The sequence below is a fragment of the Pseudophryne corroboree genome, chromosome 3 (assembly GCF_028390025.1).
Source record: "Pseudophryne corroboree isolate aPseCor3 chromosome 3, aPseCor3.hap2, whole genome shotgun sequence".
Taxonomy (NCBI): domain Eukaryota; kingdom Metazoa; phylum Chordata; class Amphibia; order Anura; family Myobatrachidae; genus Pseudophryne; species Pseudophryne corroboree.
In genome coordinates, this window is record NC_086446.1 from 652,049,341 (window position 1) to 652,070,642 (window position 21,302).

At 41.3% G+C, this 21,302-nt stretch overlaps 1 protein-coding gene across 1 annotated transcript in view; it reads left to right on the forward strand.

Annotated features, from left to right (window-relative positions):
• The first annotated feature begins 359 nt into the window (after nt 1–359).
• The window catches only part of ARID5B (AT-rich interaction domain 5B), a 351,469-nt gene continuing 330,526 nt past the window's right edge, over nt 360–21,302 (forward strand). The window contains exons 1-2 of the mRNA XM_063961814.1: nt 360–875; nt 1,178–1,432. Of these exons, the coding sequence (XP_063817884.1) occupies nt 855–875; nt 1,178–1,432 (276 nt within the window). The 5' untranslated portion in view covers nt 360–854. The remainder of the gene's footprint in view (nt 876–1,177; nt 1,433–21,302) is intronic.

The window sequence follows — 21,302 nt, forward strand, 5'->3', positions numbered from 1 at the left end:
TAGTCGCGCATCATTTATTGTCCTATCCCCTCCTGAATATAAGACGCCCGTTTAATATTGTTTGCAGATCGCATGATCTTTGCTTTCCTCACACCCCCCACTCCCCCATTGAGTCTATTTTCCTGCCCTCAAAGCACACAAGTGCATTAATATTTATATGTTTATATAAAACCCTCCTCCCTCCTCTCCTCCTCCTCCTCCTCTGTGCACACAGGCAGCGATCGTTCATTTATTAGATTGCAAACCAAAAGAAAAGAAAAAGAAAAGAAAAAAAGGGGAAAATATGGCAGTGAAGGAGTGTAATTGCACGATCAGACGCATCTGCATGTCTAATAAAAGCGATCTGCTAAAGAGCATTAGAGAGAAGAGCGCCCCTGAATCTCTGCAGGAAATGTTCTTTATATTATACATATACACGCAGGTCCTGGCCGCTCGCTAGTACAGCACGGAGCCTTAAGCGCCCGTAAAAAATGATAAATCTCTTTGATCCATTCTTTTCCTCACCTGCACGCATTTATATCTCTATAGGTGGCTATTTAATGCCTGGATGTATTTTTAAATGATGAGTAAATACTATATTTTAATCCGCTTCCTCCCTCCCGTTGGACTGCACGGGGCTATTCTATTTTGCTGATGGCGGGTGTCGCCGCCGGGATCTTCCTTTTAGGATGTGTGCGAGATTGGGGCTGTTTAGAAATATTAGGGTGCATCGGCTGATTTTTTTAACCCTTCACCGACCCGGACTTGCCGTTTTATATTGAGCCTGTGGCTTCGCCCTGCCAGGACCTGATACAATCCATTGAAGCCAACAAGTTTGGAGAGAATGTTGAGTTCAATCAATTCAGAACGTCGAGATGGAGCCCAACTCACTCAAGGTATTATTATCTGCTCCTGTATCACTGCCTTCTCCGTGCGTCCCCCCCCTGCCTGCCGCCGCCCCCACACCCCAATAATAGCACCCACCAACTTTCAGACAAACTTTTACCCTGTGGACTTATAAAAAAAAAACATATATATAATAATTAGATGATATATACTATTGTGTCATTCCTCTACTGATACAATGTATTCTCTCTATGGGTAATGGACTCTTACCTCCCTTGATTAATACATTTATCTTTTTTTTTTTTTTTTCAATTTAATTAAATTATTTTATTTATTTATTTTCCTCCTGCAGTGGGTCGGCTCACCCTGTGGTCTACACGGACCTTATATTTTCTACAAGGCTTTTCAGTTCCACCTTGAAGACAGACCAAGAATTTTGTCCCTTGGCGACTTTTTCCTAGTCAGATGCAAGCCAGAGGATCCGATTTGCATAGCGGAGCTCCAGCTGTTGTGGGAAGAGAGGACTAGCAAGCAACTTTTATCAAGCTCCAAACTTTATTTCCTTCCAGAAGATACTCCCCTGGGTAGGAATAGCGACCATGGCGAGGTGACCGAACCCTTTTTTTTATTAGCTCCTGTCCCCCCTCCTCGCTACTGTGCTTGCTGTATGGGCGAGATCCAGCATAGGAGGCTGCAGTACTGTAGGTTTAGTAAAGAGTTCTCCTAAATGTGATGGTGCTTCCAGCTGTTCGGTGGGATCACAATTGCTGGTCATCATGTCAGGATCAGACCCCCTGGGGTGGTCACATCAGACATCAGTTTTATCATTGAAATGTCTATGATGATTATTATTTATTATTATTATTATTATTATTATTAATGTTATTATTATTATTCATGTTTTGTTGTTATCCCTTGATTGACAGCCCTGCTAATTACCCAGCTAATGTGATTTGTGCATTATGTGGCTGTTAAAGGGTTTAATATCCTTGCTTTGGTATCAGTCATATGGCTCTGTGTTTTATTGCTGATTGCATCCATTACAGTCCCACTGGTTTATTATTGCAGTGCAATGATATTGTTCCCATCTCAGTACTGTGTTTGATATGTTTTAAGAGGGAGGAAATTACGAAATGGAGGCTGAGTGAGATCAAAAGCTCTTTTTTTTGTGTGCTGGCAAAGACGTGTTGAATAAAGTGATAAATGACAGGTACCTGAATAAATACATTCAAAATAACTTGCAGATCTGCTTGGGCAGATTGGAAAAACAATCATTCTTGTAACTAGCACAAACACGTTAAGCATTAACTGCCTAATCCTTAACAACGCATCTGATGGGGTTTTTTTTAGATTATTTATTAAAATGAACGTTTCATTGGAAGGTATGTCTGACTAATTGCCATCATGTCATAAATTAACTCCTGATGTGCTGGCAGCAGGCAAAAGAGATGCACAATGCAGTTGTTTTCTTTAATATAATATGGTATTACCCCCCCCCCCCCCCCACAACCATTACAGCAACATTGTTTGATCTCCAGTTGACATTTTTCAGATAATAGCTTAAATCATCAAAGCATGATCTGTTTACAATGTATTTTTTTTTTCAGAGCTGTAATTTCAAGTAGCTCTGCAATTATGTTGCTTTATTGTACTCCAATGGCTGCAATAGGTTACTGCTGAACTATATTTATAGTGTACATGTACAGCACTATATTTAAGAGCATGGATTGCATGTTAAAGCATATAAACACCATTGTTGCAGTGGACTGAGCTTATCCAGTTTTAGATCACTTGTCTAAAGGCTAAATAGAAGTCATCCTATTTTTAAGATTGCTGTTTGCTTAAGTCAGCCTATCACCTAATGGGCTTAACTGCAGTTTTGTCTTGTCTTTATTTAAAGCTAGTGTTACATTGCAGTTTAATATTACATGTTTTAAATGGCTTCAGTATTCTACGCTGTGCTTGGCTGCCCCCCTATGCTCAGATGATTGCTTTGTTTTTCATTACCCAAGTTTTTTTTTTTCTTTGTGTGTGTGTATATATATTTCTGTTCATTTCAACAATGACATTCTGCAACTTGTAGAAAAGAAAAATTGTTTAAAGAAAAAAAAATTAGCAGGTTGACCTCACTTCAGCCAAGATCTGATCTTGTCCCCTCCCCCTGTCTAACTTTCCTGTGCAGCTGTCTAACCCCCTCATCTGCCTCCCCCTCGCCTAGTACTTATTATTTGCTTTTCAAATTTATTACTTCAACATGGTTTGTGATCTGGAAAAAAAGGGGAAGGATTAAATATCAAGAAACGAGTATGAATATCATCCATGTTCTCTTGCCACTTAAAGGAAATGACTCAGCCTTTTATTAGTGCCTGAGCAGCATCAATAACAAGCTGAAAAACAGTTTTAGACAATGCAGACTTGAGATCTCATTTTAATGGTTGAACAATTGGTAGATTTAATTGTGTGCCATAAATAGATTATGATTGGGCTTTTTGACTACAGGGCGTTGGCATGTGGTTTTATTTTATTTTCTTGCCTGATTACATTTTAAATATTTTTACAATATTACACTCTCTCTCTCTCTCTCCACCCCCCCCCCCCCCCAACGCCACTCCCCCTCCTCCCCTTCCCAACATAAAACTTAACACAGTTAAACATAGATCTGTGTGTTATTGAGTGTAAGCAATAATTGTGCTGCCATTAACAATATATCTGAATGACATTTGTCAAACTGTGTGTGTGTGGGGGGGGGGGGGTGAAGGGGGGGCTATAGGAGCACACCCAACCAATTTGTTAACGTTTGCTCCTAATCAGATCATAAAAATTATTATTTATTTATTATTTCATGTGAAAGTTGTTTTGTTTTTCTAAGATGACAAATTTAATATCCTTTTGTGTGCAAGTGTGAATGATTTACAGTAACTGGTTTGACAGCATAAATTATTTTCTGTTGGATGTGATGACATTTTGAGAAATGATGCAACAATCTAGTTATGTTGTAGAGGATAATATTGATAAATAATTGAAACAGGTAGAAAGTTTCCTAATGCAGCTCTGTTTTACACCCTGGTGATGTCATTTCCCCTCTGGCCTGAGTTAGTCATTCATTAGCAGGATAGCAGAAGCAACAGAATACAGTGTTACTTCATTGGCAGCAAGCCTACAGAAACCAGCATTGAGAGCCAGAACCTAGAGAGGGCAACCTAAGACTCTTATGTTCAAATACGCTTTGTTTTCACTTGTTCCATTAAGTTGTTTATGTACATTCACAGGAATTTATTATTGATTTCAAATCATTCTGCATGTTTTGAATCCTTTTTTATTTCCAGTTTCAAATAAGTAAATATTGATTTTAAAAATATATATATATATATATATATATATATATATATATATTTATTATTATTATTTATTTTAATTTGTACTTCTCCCTTTTCATGTTTAGCAAGTGCTAATTTCAGGTAGTGGAGGTCATGTCTGCTTTGATAGCTGGGATCTCAGTAACTTTGCAGTATTTGTCGTGTGTGTGTGTGTGTGTGTGTGTGTGTGTGTGTGTGTGTGTGTGTGTGTGTGTGTATATATATTATTTGAACAAAAAAAAAGTGTTCGTGTTGCTTTTGTATTATAGGGCCTAATTCAGAATTGATCACCTCAGCAAATTTGTTAGCTGTTGTGCAAAACCAGGTGGGGCAGATGTAACATGTGCAGAGAGAGTTAGATTTGGCTGGGGTGTGTTCAAACTGAAATCTCAATTGCAGTGTAAAAATAAAGCAGCCAGTATTTACCCTGCACAGAAATAATATAACCCACCCAAATCTAACACTCTCTGCACATGTTATATCTGCCACACCTGAAGTGCACATGGTTTTGCCCAACTGCTAACAAATTTGCTGCTGCGATCAACTCTGAATTACCCCCATAGTCCAGATGAGTCTTTCACGTTATTATAGTACAATCATACATTTTTGTACCTCTGCTACAGGACTAATTATGCGTAATTACTGGCCTATATGGTAAAAAAAAACATAATGAAATAGTTACAGGAACATTTGTAACAACACATTGTTAGTAAAAAGAAAAACATTAAAAAATATTTTAATAATTATTTCTAAAGAGACCGCTACTACTAACTCTGAGACGGGTGGTCTTCAGTATGCCGACTGTCGGGATCCCGGCGCACAGTATACTGACGCCGGAATCCCGACAGCCGACATACCGACACTTTTTCTCCCTCATGGGGGTCCATGACCCCCCTGGAGGGAGAATAAAATAGCGTGGCGCGTGTAGCGCGGCGAGTCCGCAAGGGGCTCATTTGCGCTCGTTACGCTGTCGGTATGCCGGCGTTCGGGCTCCCGGCGCCAGTATGCTGGTCGCCGGGAGCCCGGCCGCCGGCATACCATACTACACCCTCTGAGACACAGTAAGAATGATAAACACGCTCAAAGAGCTAACGATCTAAAGCAAAAGGCATTGGAAGGTGGTTGGTATTATGTTTTGTGTGAACTATAGTTTGTACACCATCATAATCCCAAAGCCTTTGCATACTGTACAATACTGTTGATATGTTGCATAGATTGTTTAATTATAAGTGTAATAAAATATTAATAAGTAACCTGGCATATGTTACAGCAATCTGCCAATTTCTGTCTTTACTTACTCACATTTATAAGTATTTAGACTTGGCTTTCTATCTGTTTGAATTCAGTTTGGCAGTGTATGTTACCTTGGGAACAATAATTACCCTATAACCTATCAGTGTAAGTGATCTATGAAATGAGCTCACTGATTTCTAAAACCAGCAAAGCATTGTGAAAGATGTTAAAAAGTTTTTCATTCAAACACTATACTAGCTTTGATGTGTGCTTATGGGTTTATACTGTAGGTAACGATCAGTCCATGGTGTGTTTTGTGACCACTAGTAGCAATTTCTTATGGACCATTATGCCTTTTGTGTATAGAGAGTGTTAAACATACCTATATTATATACCGTTTGTCTTTTTGTGCCATGTTTCACTGTGGGAGACCTACTTGTATTCCCTATGAACTCTGGAAACCTCATGACAAGTATTTACTTCTTGTGGGATCAAAAAGAATGTAACTTCTGCAGTGGATATCATATTTTCAAGAGCTTCACTGGTGTATGTATGTGTGTGTGTGTGTGTGTGTGTGTGTGTGTGTGTGTGTGTGTGTGTGTGTGTGTATATGTATATATATAATCTCCTTAGTAGAACACAATGGGTAACTTGCACCTATGGGGCTAATTCAGACATGATCGCTCGCTAGTTTTTTTTTTTTTGCAGTCCTGCGTTTGCATAGTCGCCATCCACAGGGGAGTGTATTTTAACTGTGCAAGTGTGCGATCACATGTCTAGCAGAGCTGTACAAACTGATTTTGTGCAGTTTCTGAGTAGCTCAGGACTTACGCAGCCGCTGCGATCACTTCATCCTGTCCTGGACCGGAATTGACGTCAGACACCCGCCCTGCAAATGCTTGGGAATGCCTGCGTTTTTCCAACCACCCCCAGAAAACAGTCAGTTGACACCCACAAACGCCTTCTTCCTGTCAATCTCTTTGCGATCGACCGTTCGAATGGATCCTTCTCACAAACCCATCACTGAGCGGCGATCCGTTTTGTACCTGTGCATTGCAGTGCATACGCATGCGCAGTTTAGACCTGATTGCAGTGCTGCAAAAAATGCTAGCAAGCGATCAGGTCTGAATTAAGCCCAATATCCTAGCTGTAGTTCCACTCTGTATGCAGCATGTAATTTATGACTAATAGTAACTGTATATATTATTTATTTTACAGTTTCTCTAAAACATATTACTTTTGGACTGTCTAAATTGTTATAGGAGCTTTTCATTTGTTTTGCTTTTTGGGCATGAGTGCCGCAGTTGCCCATTATTTCTGCTCGCCACCTTCTGAGCACTCGCTGTTGGGTGCCCGCTACTTAGATTCTCCAAAAATCAATTGAATTCCCTCTTATAGTGGACCATCAATTTTCTAACCATCGCAACTCTGTATTTTCCTGGACAACTGCTCTTCTCTGCAGCTGTGGAAGGGTGAGGAGCTGCTTTTTATATGTCAGTGGCTGCTAATCTCTGCAGCTACTGGCTAGGCTGAGGGATGCCACAATCAGCAGTGATCAGGGATTAGGGAAGGGAACCAGAAAGCAGAGTGCACAGGATCCCTCTGAGTATGGCTGCTGCTGGGGGTGTGGTGTGTTAGATAGAATAGACTTGGGTCGTCAGTGTCTAGGTCAACCACTATTGGTCGACAGTAAGTAGATTGACATGGTTTCTAGGCTGACATGAGTTTTTTTTTTTTAAATTGGTGTCTTTTTTTCTTCGTAGAGTGACCGGGGACCCCAATTAGTGCACCATGTCCCCTCGCATGGCTTGCTTCGCTCGCCATGCTTCAGGCAAGGCGCCTCGCTGTGCTCAGCACAGGTTACCGTTCTCAATTGTAGTCCACGTGGATCATAAAAAGTTCAAAAAATGAAAAAAAGGGAAAAGCTCATGTTGACCTTTTGTCATGTCGACCTAGTACATGTCGACCAATAGTGGTCGACCTAGACAGTGTCGACCTAAGTCTTGTCGATCTAGAGACTGGATCCCGCTGCTGGAATATTCTCTTTCTTACTAGTCGCATCAAAGGTGACAGCCCAGCCTAGGGTGTGGTGGCATTTGATATGATCACGGCAGACAAGTGGTTAAAGTTAAATGTGTTTATATTAGCCACAAGGCAATCTTGACAGATGCTATGTAGTAATGGACTTTAAAGCTCCTGTTAGTGACACACTATATGTGAGACAGATGAAGGTGGTCACAATGGGCCTAAATTCGAACAATGGGATCATTTACTTTAAAAATGTATGTAAAGGGGGGTACACACGGAGCGATAATCTAAGCAATCCGACTAGATTGCTTAGATTTTCAGTAAGATCGCTCCGTGTGTAGCCCTAACAGCGATAGCGATGCGCATCCCCGCGCATCGCTATCGCTGGTGCTAGATTGGCCTGCTGTGGCCAGGCCAATCTAGTGGGTCGCTCACTTCACCCGCTGGGTGAAATGAGCGCTCCCCCCACACGCGCAGCACAGATCGCGCTGTGCTGAGCGGCAGGAGAGATGTGTGCTGAGCGGTTCGCTCAGCACGCATCTCTCCCTCATCGGCCCGTCTATATGGGCCTTAAGACCCATCATTGAAATTGATAAATTGGTGTTATACACTGTTTGGATTGGTTTTATAGAATCTGGTCTATAATGTCTTGTAGCAACAATGATGATCTCGGGATGTGCATTATAGTACAGTTTAGAGCCCGTTTGCCAGTCACGTTTTACTGTGCTACCTGTGCCAACTGTTTTTCTTTTGGATATGACGAATCACTCCTTTGACAGTAAAGCAAATCTTAAAAGCGATGAACTTTTATAACTCTGTGTACTTAGAGCAGGTAGAGATAGGTATTTATATTACCCATAACATTTATTATATTTTGTAAAGGTTATTTGTAAATTGTTGCAGCATTATAGATAGTTATCAAGTAAGACTGTTACATTGTAAAGTCTACAGTGATAGATTACTGCATGTGCAGTGTGCAAATTATCCAATTACCTTTTTGTCTAGAAGCAATTTTAGGAAATAGCACGAAGCCAAAATGTATGGCAGTGGGTTTTTTCTCTACTGCCTGCGTGTTATGCAAATTTGTCATTCCAAAAGATGGGGCATTACCCAGAAGTCCATGCAATATTGATGGGCTCATTTGCATATTGCTCAGAGGAAGTGTAGTTTGGGAATCTCCCATGTACTACAATCTCAACTATCATCAAAAGGATCATTATATAGATTTACAAAACTGGACAAAATGGATAATATCCCCATTTTCTGTAGTATATTTCTTTTTGGTTATTTGCAGAAAGCATTTAATAACAATTATTTTTCTCTACATAATACATTTGTTATTGAGTGGCATTGTTGTTTTGCTGTCTGCTTGTGGTCAGTCAACTTTAAGCAACTGTATTTTAGAATTGGAAATGAGAGTATCTCCAGCTCTGAGAAGGATACTATGTAGATCAGATCCAGGGCCGGTGCTAGGGTGTTTGGCGCCCTCCTGCAAACTATAAAATTGCACCATCCCTCCGTTAACTTAGAAAGGTACAGCGTCCGTAACAAAAGAGGGGTGTGGACACTGGACACAATAGCACCTCACAATAGTTCCTCCAATTCAAATTACGCCACACTATAGCACAATCTTATTCACATTATACTGCACGTAGTCCCCATGATTCATATTACACGACATGGGGGGTATTCAAGTAGGTCAATTTTTTTTCACCTAGGCGAAAAAATAGGACTTGTTGCTATTTTTAAGGCGAATGTAGATTCACCCTATTCAATAGCAGGGCCGTTTTTTCGCCTAGGTGAAAAATTCAGCAGGAGCAAAAAACATGTGGATCGGCAAATCCACGTTTTCTCACCTGTGCCGATGAAAAGGCAGGCCATTTTTGACAATTTTGAGGAATTTTTCACCAATGCCTTTTCACACAAAAAAAAGGTGAAAAGGCATTGGCGAAAATGCCTTAAAAATGGACAAAAACGGCCTAAAATTGAATAGGCAGGGGGCAAATTCAACGGCTCCGAGATTACGCTGACGGGAAGGTGAGGGCAGGGGTGCTGACAGGGAGCTAGAGGGAGAGTGAGGGCATGGGCACAGATGGGGTGTTAAAGGGAGGTTGAAGGCAGGGTCACTGAGGGGGGAGTTAATGGAAGAGTGAGGGCACCCTGAGGGGGGGGGTTACAGGGAGGGTTAGGGCAGAGGTACTAAGGGGGTAGTTAACAGAGAGGGTGAGGGCAGGAGCGTTGAGGGGGTAGTTGCAGGGAGGGTGAGGGTAGGGACGTTGAGGGTGGAGTTACAGGGAGGGTGAGGGCAGGGAAGCTGAGGGGGGAGTTAGAGGGAGGGTAAGGACACCCTAGGGGGATGCTACAGAGACAGTAAGGGTAGGGGTACTGAGGGTGGAGTTACAAGGAGTGTGAGGGCAGGGATGCTGAGGGGGAAGTTACAGGGAGAGTAAAGGCATTCTGGGGAGGAATCCTTGCTCCGGTGCCCTCCACGGTGTATCCACCTTATGTAGAAAGACTGTATAGGCGTCACTCAGACTGTATATGCGGCTAAAACTCCTTTATTGTGCATACATTACCCCGACCGGACACAGTGGCCCTCCCGGCAACTCGTGTAGGGGGGCTCAAGAGAAACGCACATGGAGCACTCCGGATAACTAACTTGAAGTTATTCCCCTCCGTGTCACTCATGGCTGCCGCTCTAACTATCAACCGGCTGCTGGTGCTACCTCTGGCGGTCATGGCGTCCTCTCACATTTGTCTGAGGCATCCCACATCCTGCTCTCTTGCTGCCAAACACCTCCCAAAATCTTTTCTAATTGGCAGGCGGAACATGCATTTTAAAAGCATTAACAGGTGCTGTGGCTCCATTATTTTGTGTCCCTGATGCTCGGGGCCCCTATGACCTTTGGGGCCCGGTACGAGTGTCCCCTCTGACCCCCTCTGTCACCAGGCCCGGTTCTACAAGTAATTTGGTCATTTCAGTCATTCCCTGCCCCAGTGGGGCTATGCTCCATATCACATGGACACACATACACACTAGGGTTCATTTCTGTCTGACACCAGTTAAACTACCAGCATGTTTTTGGAGTGTGGTATTTATATTGAAGCACCCAATGTAAAAGAATGCAAAGGTAAATAACATACAATATGCTATTATCTGACTTGACATCATGATCACAATGCTGTAAGGCCGTAATGCTAACCGCTATGCCATCTGTGCTGCTGAGAGTTAACAAAGTCTGTAAATAAAATAGTGCATGCCAGGTGTAACATTTTTATATTTAAAAGCCATAAACTTCAGAAATGGGTAGGATGGCGCTATAAATCATCACAATCCTAAAGAAACAGAACTCATACACCAGGCTCAGTGCTAAATTAATGTTATTCCATGTTTTAAGACATCCCAGCATCCCACTGTGAAAACTCCCACAATGTAACTTCTCTAAACAGTCTTTATATTATATAATTAATACATAACCAAGGATTAAGTCAATCTGTGGTCCAGGAGAGACATGTAAATTGGTGGACAGTTAAAAACTGATACACTCCACTAGAGATGATAAAACCACATAATTAAAATGTCTCCATACAACAGTCATATGTACAACTGTACAATCCTTGACAGATAATAAAAATGTTGACAAATATACATTATACGGTCATATAAAAATTGATTTGGTAAATAGCAAATAATAAGTTAAAACTATGTCACATGATTACAATGGGGTCGATTCAATTCAGCAACAGTTGAATAGCGCCGGGAATTAGCTCCCGGCGCTATTCACTGCAGCGACTAGGTACCCTCAATTGTCGGGAATTCTTCTCTCAGCCCCGGGGGGTGAGAGAAGAAAACCAACAAAAGAGCTGCCGCGCGGCCGGCGCGAGGCTGATTCTCTCGGGAATCAGCATCGCCGCGGGTAGTTAAGTCGGAAAATGCTCGTTCTCCCGACAAAACAACCTGTTAAGTCGGCGAGAACGGGCATTCTCCGACTTAACTTTAGCTGAATTGAATAGCGTCGGGAGCTAATTCCCGGCGCTATTCAACTGTTGCTGAATTGAATCGAACCCAATGAGTTGAATGAAAGTATGCTGGAACTGTACATGATGTTGTTGTATTAGAGCACCCTATGGATTGTAAGCTTGCGAGCAGGGCCTTCCTACCTCTATGACTGTTTGTTATTACCCAGTTTTGTTATATCATTGTTATTTCCAATTGTAAAGTGCAACGTAATTTGCTGCGCTATATAAGAAACTTTTAATAAATAATAATAACTAGTCAGCCAATGCATCATATTGCTCCTATAGGGGCAGATGTACTAAGCCATGTAGAAAAAGAAACTACCAAACAATCAGCTCATAACTTTCATTTTATAAACACATACTGTAACATGACAGTTAGGAGCTGATTGGCTGGTACTTTATTTCTCTCCACTTTATCACTCTCCAAAGCTTAGTACATGCCCCCCCCCCCCATAAGGAGAAGCAGAACTGACCGATAACTACAGTATGTATGATCGCATTGAGTTTGATATATTTTAATATATACAGTCTGAATGAAATACCCCAACTCTTTATCCCAAGAAAAACAATGTAATGTTAGAACACAAAAATGAAAGTGTTTATATTTAGAACACTCCTAGTTTTAAATTGGAAAGGACAAGTTAATTGCCATAATATAAGAAGAAAAAGAATTCAAGAGGCAAGATGGTTTGCTTCATTGAGTCATAGTGGCTTTGGTGATTGTAATGTGTATATCCAGTGTACTTCTCTGTGAGTAATATTGTATACCTGTGGCTGGCGCTGACGGAATGTGTGGATGCTGTTTTGTGAGTCACAAACCGACGCGGATCATTGATAACACCAATCTTCTGAATATTTTCAGTAGCTTATTTAATAATGCTATGGGTTCAGTATGGTATGCCGTCGGTCGAGCTCCCGGCGACCAGCATACCGGTGCCGGGAGCCCGACCGCCGGCTTACCGACAGTGTGGCGAGCGCAAATGAGCCCCTTGTGGGCTCACTGCGTTCGCCACGCTACGGGCACGGTGGCGCGCTACGCTATTTTATTCTCCCTCCAGGGGGGTCGTGGACCCCCACGAGGGAAAATAAGTGTCAGTATGCCGGCTGTCGGGATTCCGGTGCCGGTATACTGTGCGCCGGGATCCCGTCAGTCGGCATACTGAAGACCACCTGTTATAAACTTGTCTTGCTAATGTAAAGCTTCAACATGGACATTTAAGTAAAGCCACACAAAAATGTAAATAACTTTTTTTTTTCTGAATTGTGATGGAAAAGATACTCTCTCCTAATATTGGAGTTGTCACATGAAAGGCATCTGTATCATGTTTTTGTGATTGGGAAAAAAGCAGTTTTTATGGTTTTTGTGCATCGTAACCTTGACAAGAGGGTTGTCTATGTTGCCTTCGTGCAAAGGACCTGGACGTGACAAAATGAGTGGGCAGGAGAGAGCTTCCGCCCTTACAGCTCCTAAATGTTTTCTTCGTTCTCCGATCGTTTGGGGTATTTTTTTTTTCTATGCAGCATTGGACCCTCGTGGGCTCACTTCGCTCGCCACGCATCGGGCTCGGTGTCTCGCTTCGCTTGCCACACTTTTCTATTCCAAATAGATTGTGACATGGACCCAGGGGGTTATGGGAAAGGTCCTCTGCACGAAGAGAATCTAGACGCTACCTTGACAAGAGGGTCACCTTCACCTCCTTAAACATTGAATACAATTCACTTTTCTGTGAGCTGTGGCTTTGATAACTCACTTCTATTGAAAAAGAAGAGTAATCATCATTTGTGACTCTTTTTGGATTCTGATATTGGGGCAGCTTATATTTTAGAATTTTGAAAAAAAAATTCCTTAGCTAAAGAGAATACACCCACTTTAAGTATTGTTCTTATTATACTTCTTATCTTTTATTTGTAAAACACTGACATTGAGACTATCATAACACAATTTGCATGCAATGACCTGTACCGGAGGACTTGCAGGGATAGATTCAATTACATTCACTCTGCAAGTTGGCAATTGTAAGTGTGGCTATATACTGCGCTATGGATGTGTACAAAAATTGACAAATTCGGGCAAGATTGGGCCACAAAGGGGGTGTTAGGTGCTGTTACCTTTGTTTCCACACTGTAGTTTGCCCCCCGCCCTCCCCCTTTTTTTTTTTTTGGCTTAATGGAAACAGAACCACTGTATATTACATCCAAAACAGGATTATATACAATCCATGGACCAACAGGAGCTGGAGTGTGCAAGCCTGTACAAGTTTATTGTATAATGTATATTATACTCTACTCTACTTCTACTCGGGGCCAGTTCTGAACCCCCCCCCCCCTTCCCACATGGCACAACAGGAGCAAAGGATGCGCCAGGCTGCTCTTCATTGGATCTTGACTAGCAGTATTTTAACCACTTCCCTTCAGGCTATATGGGTCCTTTCCAAGCACCGTGCAAGCCAGATACAAGGTAGCAATGTGCGGTACACCCTAGACAGTGGCAACTGTTGCATACCCTAAATTACAGCCCTGACAGATTTGAAAGACTACATAGTTCTTTCCACAACTGAAAATGGTTGCCTTTATAATGAATTGTATACAATACTGCCAGGCTTGGCCCACAGGGGAAACCACCGGTGGGCTCCACTGCCTAGGGGCTCACCTCCTGCTCTAAGGATCAGGTTCTAGACTGTGCACTTGAATTATACATTATACATATGTTACATTATACAGGACTATGGTGTATTTTCTACAGTGCATTGCTGTTATTAATCTGGTACATTATCATGCATGCAGCAACTAAATTTACTGTATACATTTATGAAGGGGCCCAGACATTGCACTCTCTAATGGTTAGTCAAACCAATGAGGTGGCAGTCCACCCCCCCTCAGCAGACTGGCCACACCCCTAAACATTGGCCCCTATCACTGCATTCCCCCGGTGGGCCCTACATGCCCCAGTCCGTCACTGAATACTGCCCTGCTTTTGTATGGTCAATTCCAGGAGTATGACCCAGTGGGTGAAGGAATATATATATATATATATATATATATATTTTTTTTTTTAATGCATAATAGATTTGCTGGGGTGAGACTGACCACAACACCTATCTTACAGTTAGACTTTAGTACTTACTAATGACTGACGTTTTGAGGATTTTCTCTTTTTTTTTCCTGCTTCTCTATATATCTTGTAATATATGCCTATGACTTAACAGGTAGAATCATGTACTGTAGAAAGTCCCCTACCATTTACTGTAACTAAAATAGCCAGTGACACTTAACTAGTCTTTCAGAATAAATATTGTAATCTAAACCTATGTTATGCAGACTTGAAACTAAAAATTTTCTAATTGTGTCTTTTAAATAAGCATAAGAGTGAATTAATGAGAACATATTTTGCCTTTGGTTGCTTAGTTACTAAGTAGTATTCCTCAGCTCATGTGAGATAAATTGGCTCTTTTATGCTGCAAGTCCCCTAAACATAATGACTATATTGCTCTGGAGAGTGAAAATATGTAGATTGTACCTTTTTCAATAATGTTCACTCTGGGAAAGGTACATCATAATTCTGTCACGCTGAACCTCACTTATTGAAAAATCCATGCATTGTACTCCTGCAATATCTACAACTTGTAGATGTATGTAGAACAGTGCTTTACATATTGTATATTTATACAGGATATTTTATAGGAAAGACCATGCATTATTACCCTCACAAAACATGTTTTCTATCGCATGTATGCATTCTTAATGTGTATTGATATTTCTGGAGTAGAAGTAATCATTTTGCATGCTGGCCCAATATTCTTTAGAATACAATCAGTCAGCAGTGTCGCCCGTTGTTCCTAATGAGCATTAGTTAGCATTGTTGTGTTCATAGGTTTTATTCCAATCATGGCGCACTCTGTGTGGAGTTTGTATGTCCTAGCAGTGTTTGTGAGGGTTTCATCTCACTACAAAATTATACTAGTAGGTTAATTGTAAGATCCACTGGGGCAAAGACTGATGTAAATAAAATGTAATAAGTATATTAAGAGCATACTTCATACTGGTTTACTCTGCCAGAGATAGTTGGAGACACCCAGAGGCGTTTCTAGAGAGGAGGATTCCCGTGTGCAGGCTCCGTCTGGGCCCCTTTCTCTCTAGCTGGCGGCAGCGCTTAGATCCCCCCTAGGGGGACCCTAGTGCTGTCCCAGAGTCTACAACGCATACAAAGATCAATGGGAAAATGGTGCAGCAGCCATTTTCCCATTGATGTTTCTACTGCGCATGCGCAAAACACCGGTAAAATGGCGGCGTTCCATTTTCCTAGTGATTTCATCACCATAGCTGCAGCACTGCGGGATTCTGGAGGGTGAGTATAATAAATAATGGGTACAGGAGGTCTTCCCAGGACTCCGGGGACCTGTGAGCACCGCACACACTGCACCCATTATAAATATGCCTGTGGAGACACCTGAATTTGCAGTCGGCCCCCTGCACCCCCAGAAGAGTAGGCTGTCCGCCTCCATCCTGCTCACTCAGAAGTAATCGCTACCGTGAGGAAAGTGCTGTGATTTCCAGGTCATTCATGAGAAGGTGGGGCCAATATGGTGCATTTTTATGCAAATATTGGTCCCTACCCCTCACGAGAGACCCGCAAATCGTGGCATTCCAGTGAGGGGGTTGGGTCTAATGACCTGCGCTGGGCCCTGTCCCACCTCCAGTCAGCGGCATCTCTACTCTGAGAAAAGCAGTCAAGTTTCCCAAAGCCCCTCGTGGTAGTCCACTTCCCAAGTGAAGTGGGTAGTCTGTGCAAAATAATGCCAGAAAATAATTAAATAATTATATTGACTAATACAAACACAGTATAAAACTCTGTTAGTTTCTGAATGCTAGATTTAATTATGTGTTTTCAAATCTCTGGTGTCATAAATTATAGAAAATTGTTTTCAAAAGTGTCATTATGGCAGAGGTACCAAAACACAGTCCTCAAGGCAGCCCAACAGTCCAGGTTTTAGGGATATCCATGGCTCAGCACAGATGGTTAAATCAGATTGACTTAGGTGCTAATTAAGTCACCTGTGGCCAAGCATGGATACATCTAAATCTGGACCATTGGAATGCCTTGAGGACCGCGTTTGGAAACCTCTGCATTATGGAATTTGTAGTGCTCCACTGGTTAGCGAAGGCAATTGCAATGACATGCTTCTATACATCAGCTCAGAAGTTGTGTTCCGGGAAGGTTATAAAACTATAAGTCAGTGATGGCATTAGTTCATAGTGAACACAACCTGACAATCGCTAGAAAGGGAGCCTGATTTTAGAGGAAAAATAAACCATTTTAAGCATAATGGGTAAGGGTCTGGGACTGAGGGTCGACAGCACAAAGGTCGACACACCTTAGGTCGACGCCAATTGGTCGACACACCTTAGGTCGACATGTACAAAATGTCGACATGTACAAAAGGTCGACATGGACAAAAGGTCGACAGGAACAAGGTCGACATGGAAAAAGGTCGACATGAGTTTTTTATGGTTTTTTGGTATCGTTTTCTTCGTAGAGTGACCGGGAACCCCAATTAGTGCACCGCGTCCCCTCGCATGGCTCGCTTCGCTCGCCATGCTTCGGGCATGGTGCCTTCGCTCCGCTACCGCTTCGCTCGGCACACTTTACCGTTCCAATCGTAGTCCACGTGGATCGTTAAGTATGAAAAGGTTAAAAAAAATGAAAAAAATCGTGAAAAACTCATGTCGACCTTTTTCCATGTCGACCTTGTTCCTGTCGACCTTTTGTCCATGTCGACATTTTGCCCATGTCGACCTAAGGTGTGTCGACCAATTGGCATCGACCTAAGGTGTGTCGACCTTTGTGCTGTCGACCTGGAGTCCGGATACCATGGGTAAATGGTCATGGAATATGTCTGAATAGTGGAGTTTACTATGTGATAACCTCTATTCTGATGAAATTATATAAAGGACACCATAGTAAACATTTTCAATATACGTTCTAGGTGTATTATTATCTGTCATTCTCCTGCAGCAACCGGCATCTATGGCGAGCTGGTCGTCCTCTGTCCGTGGCTGGCTCCGTGCATGTCCCATGAAGTTGGCTGTAGACAGGGGACTCTGTACATTGTAGTCAACTTTCTGAGGATTGCAGGAGAGGTAGATGCTGTATACTGTATATACACTACTACAAACCAAGGTATATGGCAAATGGTTAAAGGTAGGGGTTTTGCAAAGTAGACCTTAGTGTTTATTTTCCACATTTAACCTCTTCTTGAAAGGAAGAAAGGAGAAAAGAAAAAAGTGCATAGGTGGAGTCTTCCTTTTATACCATGTTCCTTGTAGTGATACAACTGCATATACTCATATCAAAACCAGATATGCAAAGCAATCGCCCGCTCACACTTCAGAGTTATTACCTGTGTCAGCTCTCTCTGTGATTGTATGAGTCATAAGCACTTTTGCTTCTCATTTTCCCACGTGACAATGTTTGTTTGACATACGTTGCACTTTGTAATAACTGTATCATTGTGACCTTATTCAAATAAGTTAAATAGATTTTGCTTAAGGATTTCTGCTTATAACAGCGCTCTGTATATACGTTACCAAATGTTGTCAGTAGGTCAGGAAAGCAATGACTTTATATGGCACCATTCCAGTGTTTGGCTTGTGTCCACGTTCCTGCTCCACAGTGTCGGCGTAGTGGATAATGTGACCTTATTTCTTGTTAGATTTATAAAATGTTTGAGCCTTTGAAATGTAGTATATAAGTATCTAGTCCTTTTTCTTCTAGAATTTGTGCAGTCTTATGGGCTCTACACACTTTGCGATCCGCTGCCAAGCTGCCCGACGGCGGATATGGATGAAGACCCGGCGACGGTGGGGGGGGACGGGACTTGAGGAGTGAAGTTTCTTCACTCCCCCCGTCACCCGGCTCCATAGCAGTGCAGGCAAATATGGATGAGATCGTCCATATTGGCCTGCATGCACAAGCGACGGGGCACCAGCAGTGAACGAGCATGGGGCCGCGCATCGTTCATCGCTGGTGCCTCCACACTGAAAGATATGAACAGTATCTCGTTGATTTAATGAAGAAGATCGTTCATATCTTTCAGTATTATCGCCCAGTGCGTAGGGCCCATAACTCGTTTTCTCGCTTTTACATTTTACTCTATTGTATATGTGTTGATCTGTGGGTGTATATCGCTGGGTGTGTGTATGTATAATAAATAAATATATTACATATATAATAATGTGTGTGTGTGTGTGTGTGTGTGTATGGAATATATACGGAGCACCTCATACCATTTATGTGAGAGGTGAACGTCGAGTACGAAGGTGTGTGGGGGCAGACCAACACGCTACAATGGAGTAGCTCACCATTAAAATGTACCTGTGCCAACCTACCAGCACCTTATTGAGTCACTCCCAGCCTGTCTTGCTGCTTTCCGTGCTGTACACAGAGGTTACTCTGGCTATTAGCTGGTGATCATAATGGGATGTAGTTAATATACCGGTGGTCGGGATCCTGCGGTCAGAATACCTACGCCGAGGTCCCTACCGCCGAGAATGCCAACAGCTGCGCCAGGGATATTCCCATTTGTGGGTGTCTACGACACCCACAGAGTGGGAATAGAACCTGTAGCGAGCCACCGAGCCTGCAGAATGACAAGAGCAGCGAGCCCACAAGGGGGTTTCGAGTGCTCGCCGCACTGCCGGCATTCTGACAGCCGGGATCCTGGTGTCAGTATTCCATCCCGAACCCACCATAATAATGTGACTGGATCGTGTGTGTGTCTATATATGAGATGCATCTATGTATGTAGTGCATATTAAAATAATACGTATGTATATGTGTGCATATTTTCCCTGATGACAATGCCATAGAATAAAGGTATTGAAAAAAGAGTTTATTCTGCCTTGTTTGGATTCATTTTATTTAAACCGCGAGTGGCAATGCTTTTGGCACCAATCGAAGCAACAGTAGTATATGGTAGTGGTGCACCATTAAACAAATTATAGATAAAAATATGTTGTTATATATTTTAATTTAGAATATATATCTCAGTGGAGAATAGTGGCTTGTATAAAAAGTCATGGAATGCCAGTATAGCTATTCTCATTTGAATGTTTAATCCATAATTCGGACATAGACAAAGACTGTCTCTATCCTGATGAGGGGTTAAACATCCAAAACGTTGATATCTATACTGGTGTACTGTGACTTTTCATACAAGCCCGGATCGGTGCCACTGTTAGCCACTCATTTTCTAAATATATAGGGTTGTGCATCCTGGCAGTTGTGCTGGTACGTGCTTGGAAGGAGTGTCCTCCCTTTTGGATGATTATATATATATATATATATATATATACATATATAATATGTGTATATGTATTATATGTATGTATATATATATATATATATATATATATATATATATATATATATATATTAATAATGAGCGTGTACTTATGGGATCAGTATTGTAAGGGCAATATACAGACTGTGTATTGGTTATTTGAACTATTAAAAAAAAAAGTTCTGGTGATTTGTACAGTATTATCTATTGATTACATGTGTTTATTTTCATAGTGTTATGTGCTATTGCAGGGTGTGAGTTTATACCCATGTATATTTGTGAATTGTATGCTATATCTCTAAATATGATAGCACAGAATATGTATACCTTATTTAAAAAGGCTATAAATATGTGTTATCTGTTGAAGAAAAAAAGTAATTACTGTATGGAGTTGAAGCATGCATACTGCCTCAGATTGGTATATCCTAGTAAATTGCTTCTCTGCTTGACACAAGTAATATTGGCTGCCGAGATCTGCACTATTTCTAAGGTATCTGATAGGAAAACCTTCTGGCTGAAACATTCTTTATGGTTTGATCTTATGACTGTTGCATTGATAACGTGTAAAATGCTGTGTGATCCACAGCCGGGAAGGATGAAATCAAACACGAAGATCTTAATGGTTGAATAGTCGACATTTATTGACACAAATCCATTTAGACACTGCTAATGGTTGATCAGTAGGCATCAATGTTGTTGGCGAAAATCCTGATTTTTTTTTTTTTTTTTTTTCTAACATGGGAAGGGCCTTTTATACTGTATGTTGTATAACATATAATATTTTCCTTTTGTAGGTATCCCAAAAAAACACATTTGGAAATTCTTAGGAAAGTTTTAAGGTCACAAAAAGTCTGCTGAAACTTATATAAATAATGTAAATATAATAAATATATTCCTCTGTGGCTTTGTGCCTTGTTATGGAAATTTTAAATCCTCTAGAGATTCTAATGTCCTTATATGTACATTATGCCATTTATAAATATATGCTGTATTAAAGACTGCATAAGTCTGAGAGCATAATGTTTTTCCTTCCACTACCAACAGCAAGGAAATATTATTTTCACTCTTATCACTTGACACGTCAGTCTGAATTCAGAGTAATGCAAAGGTAAAAGTACATGACCCATACTATTTACAGTTTACAAAAAAAAAAAGTTTTGTGAATGCTTTAATGATAAGCAGCTACGCACTTTTCCCTGCTTAGGAGTAAAATATTTACAATGTTACAGTATACTGCAAGACAGCAATTGATTGTAATTTGACCAAGACAGCACTGCAGTGTTTATATGTGTAACAGTTCTATGGCAGGATAACTGTGTTTTACTGTCGTACAATGTACCAAGCAGATCTTTCATTGCTTTTTTATATAATATTGCTAATATGCTGTTGTACTCCAAGGCTACATGTTTAATGTAGACAAGAAAAAGCATGCGTACATCTCTGTTAGGACTATAAAAATGCTGCACATGACCCCAGGAGACAATGTTGCGAAAGTCATCTG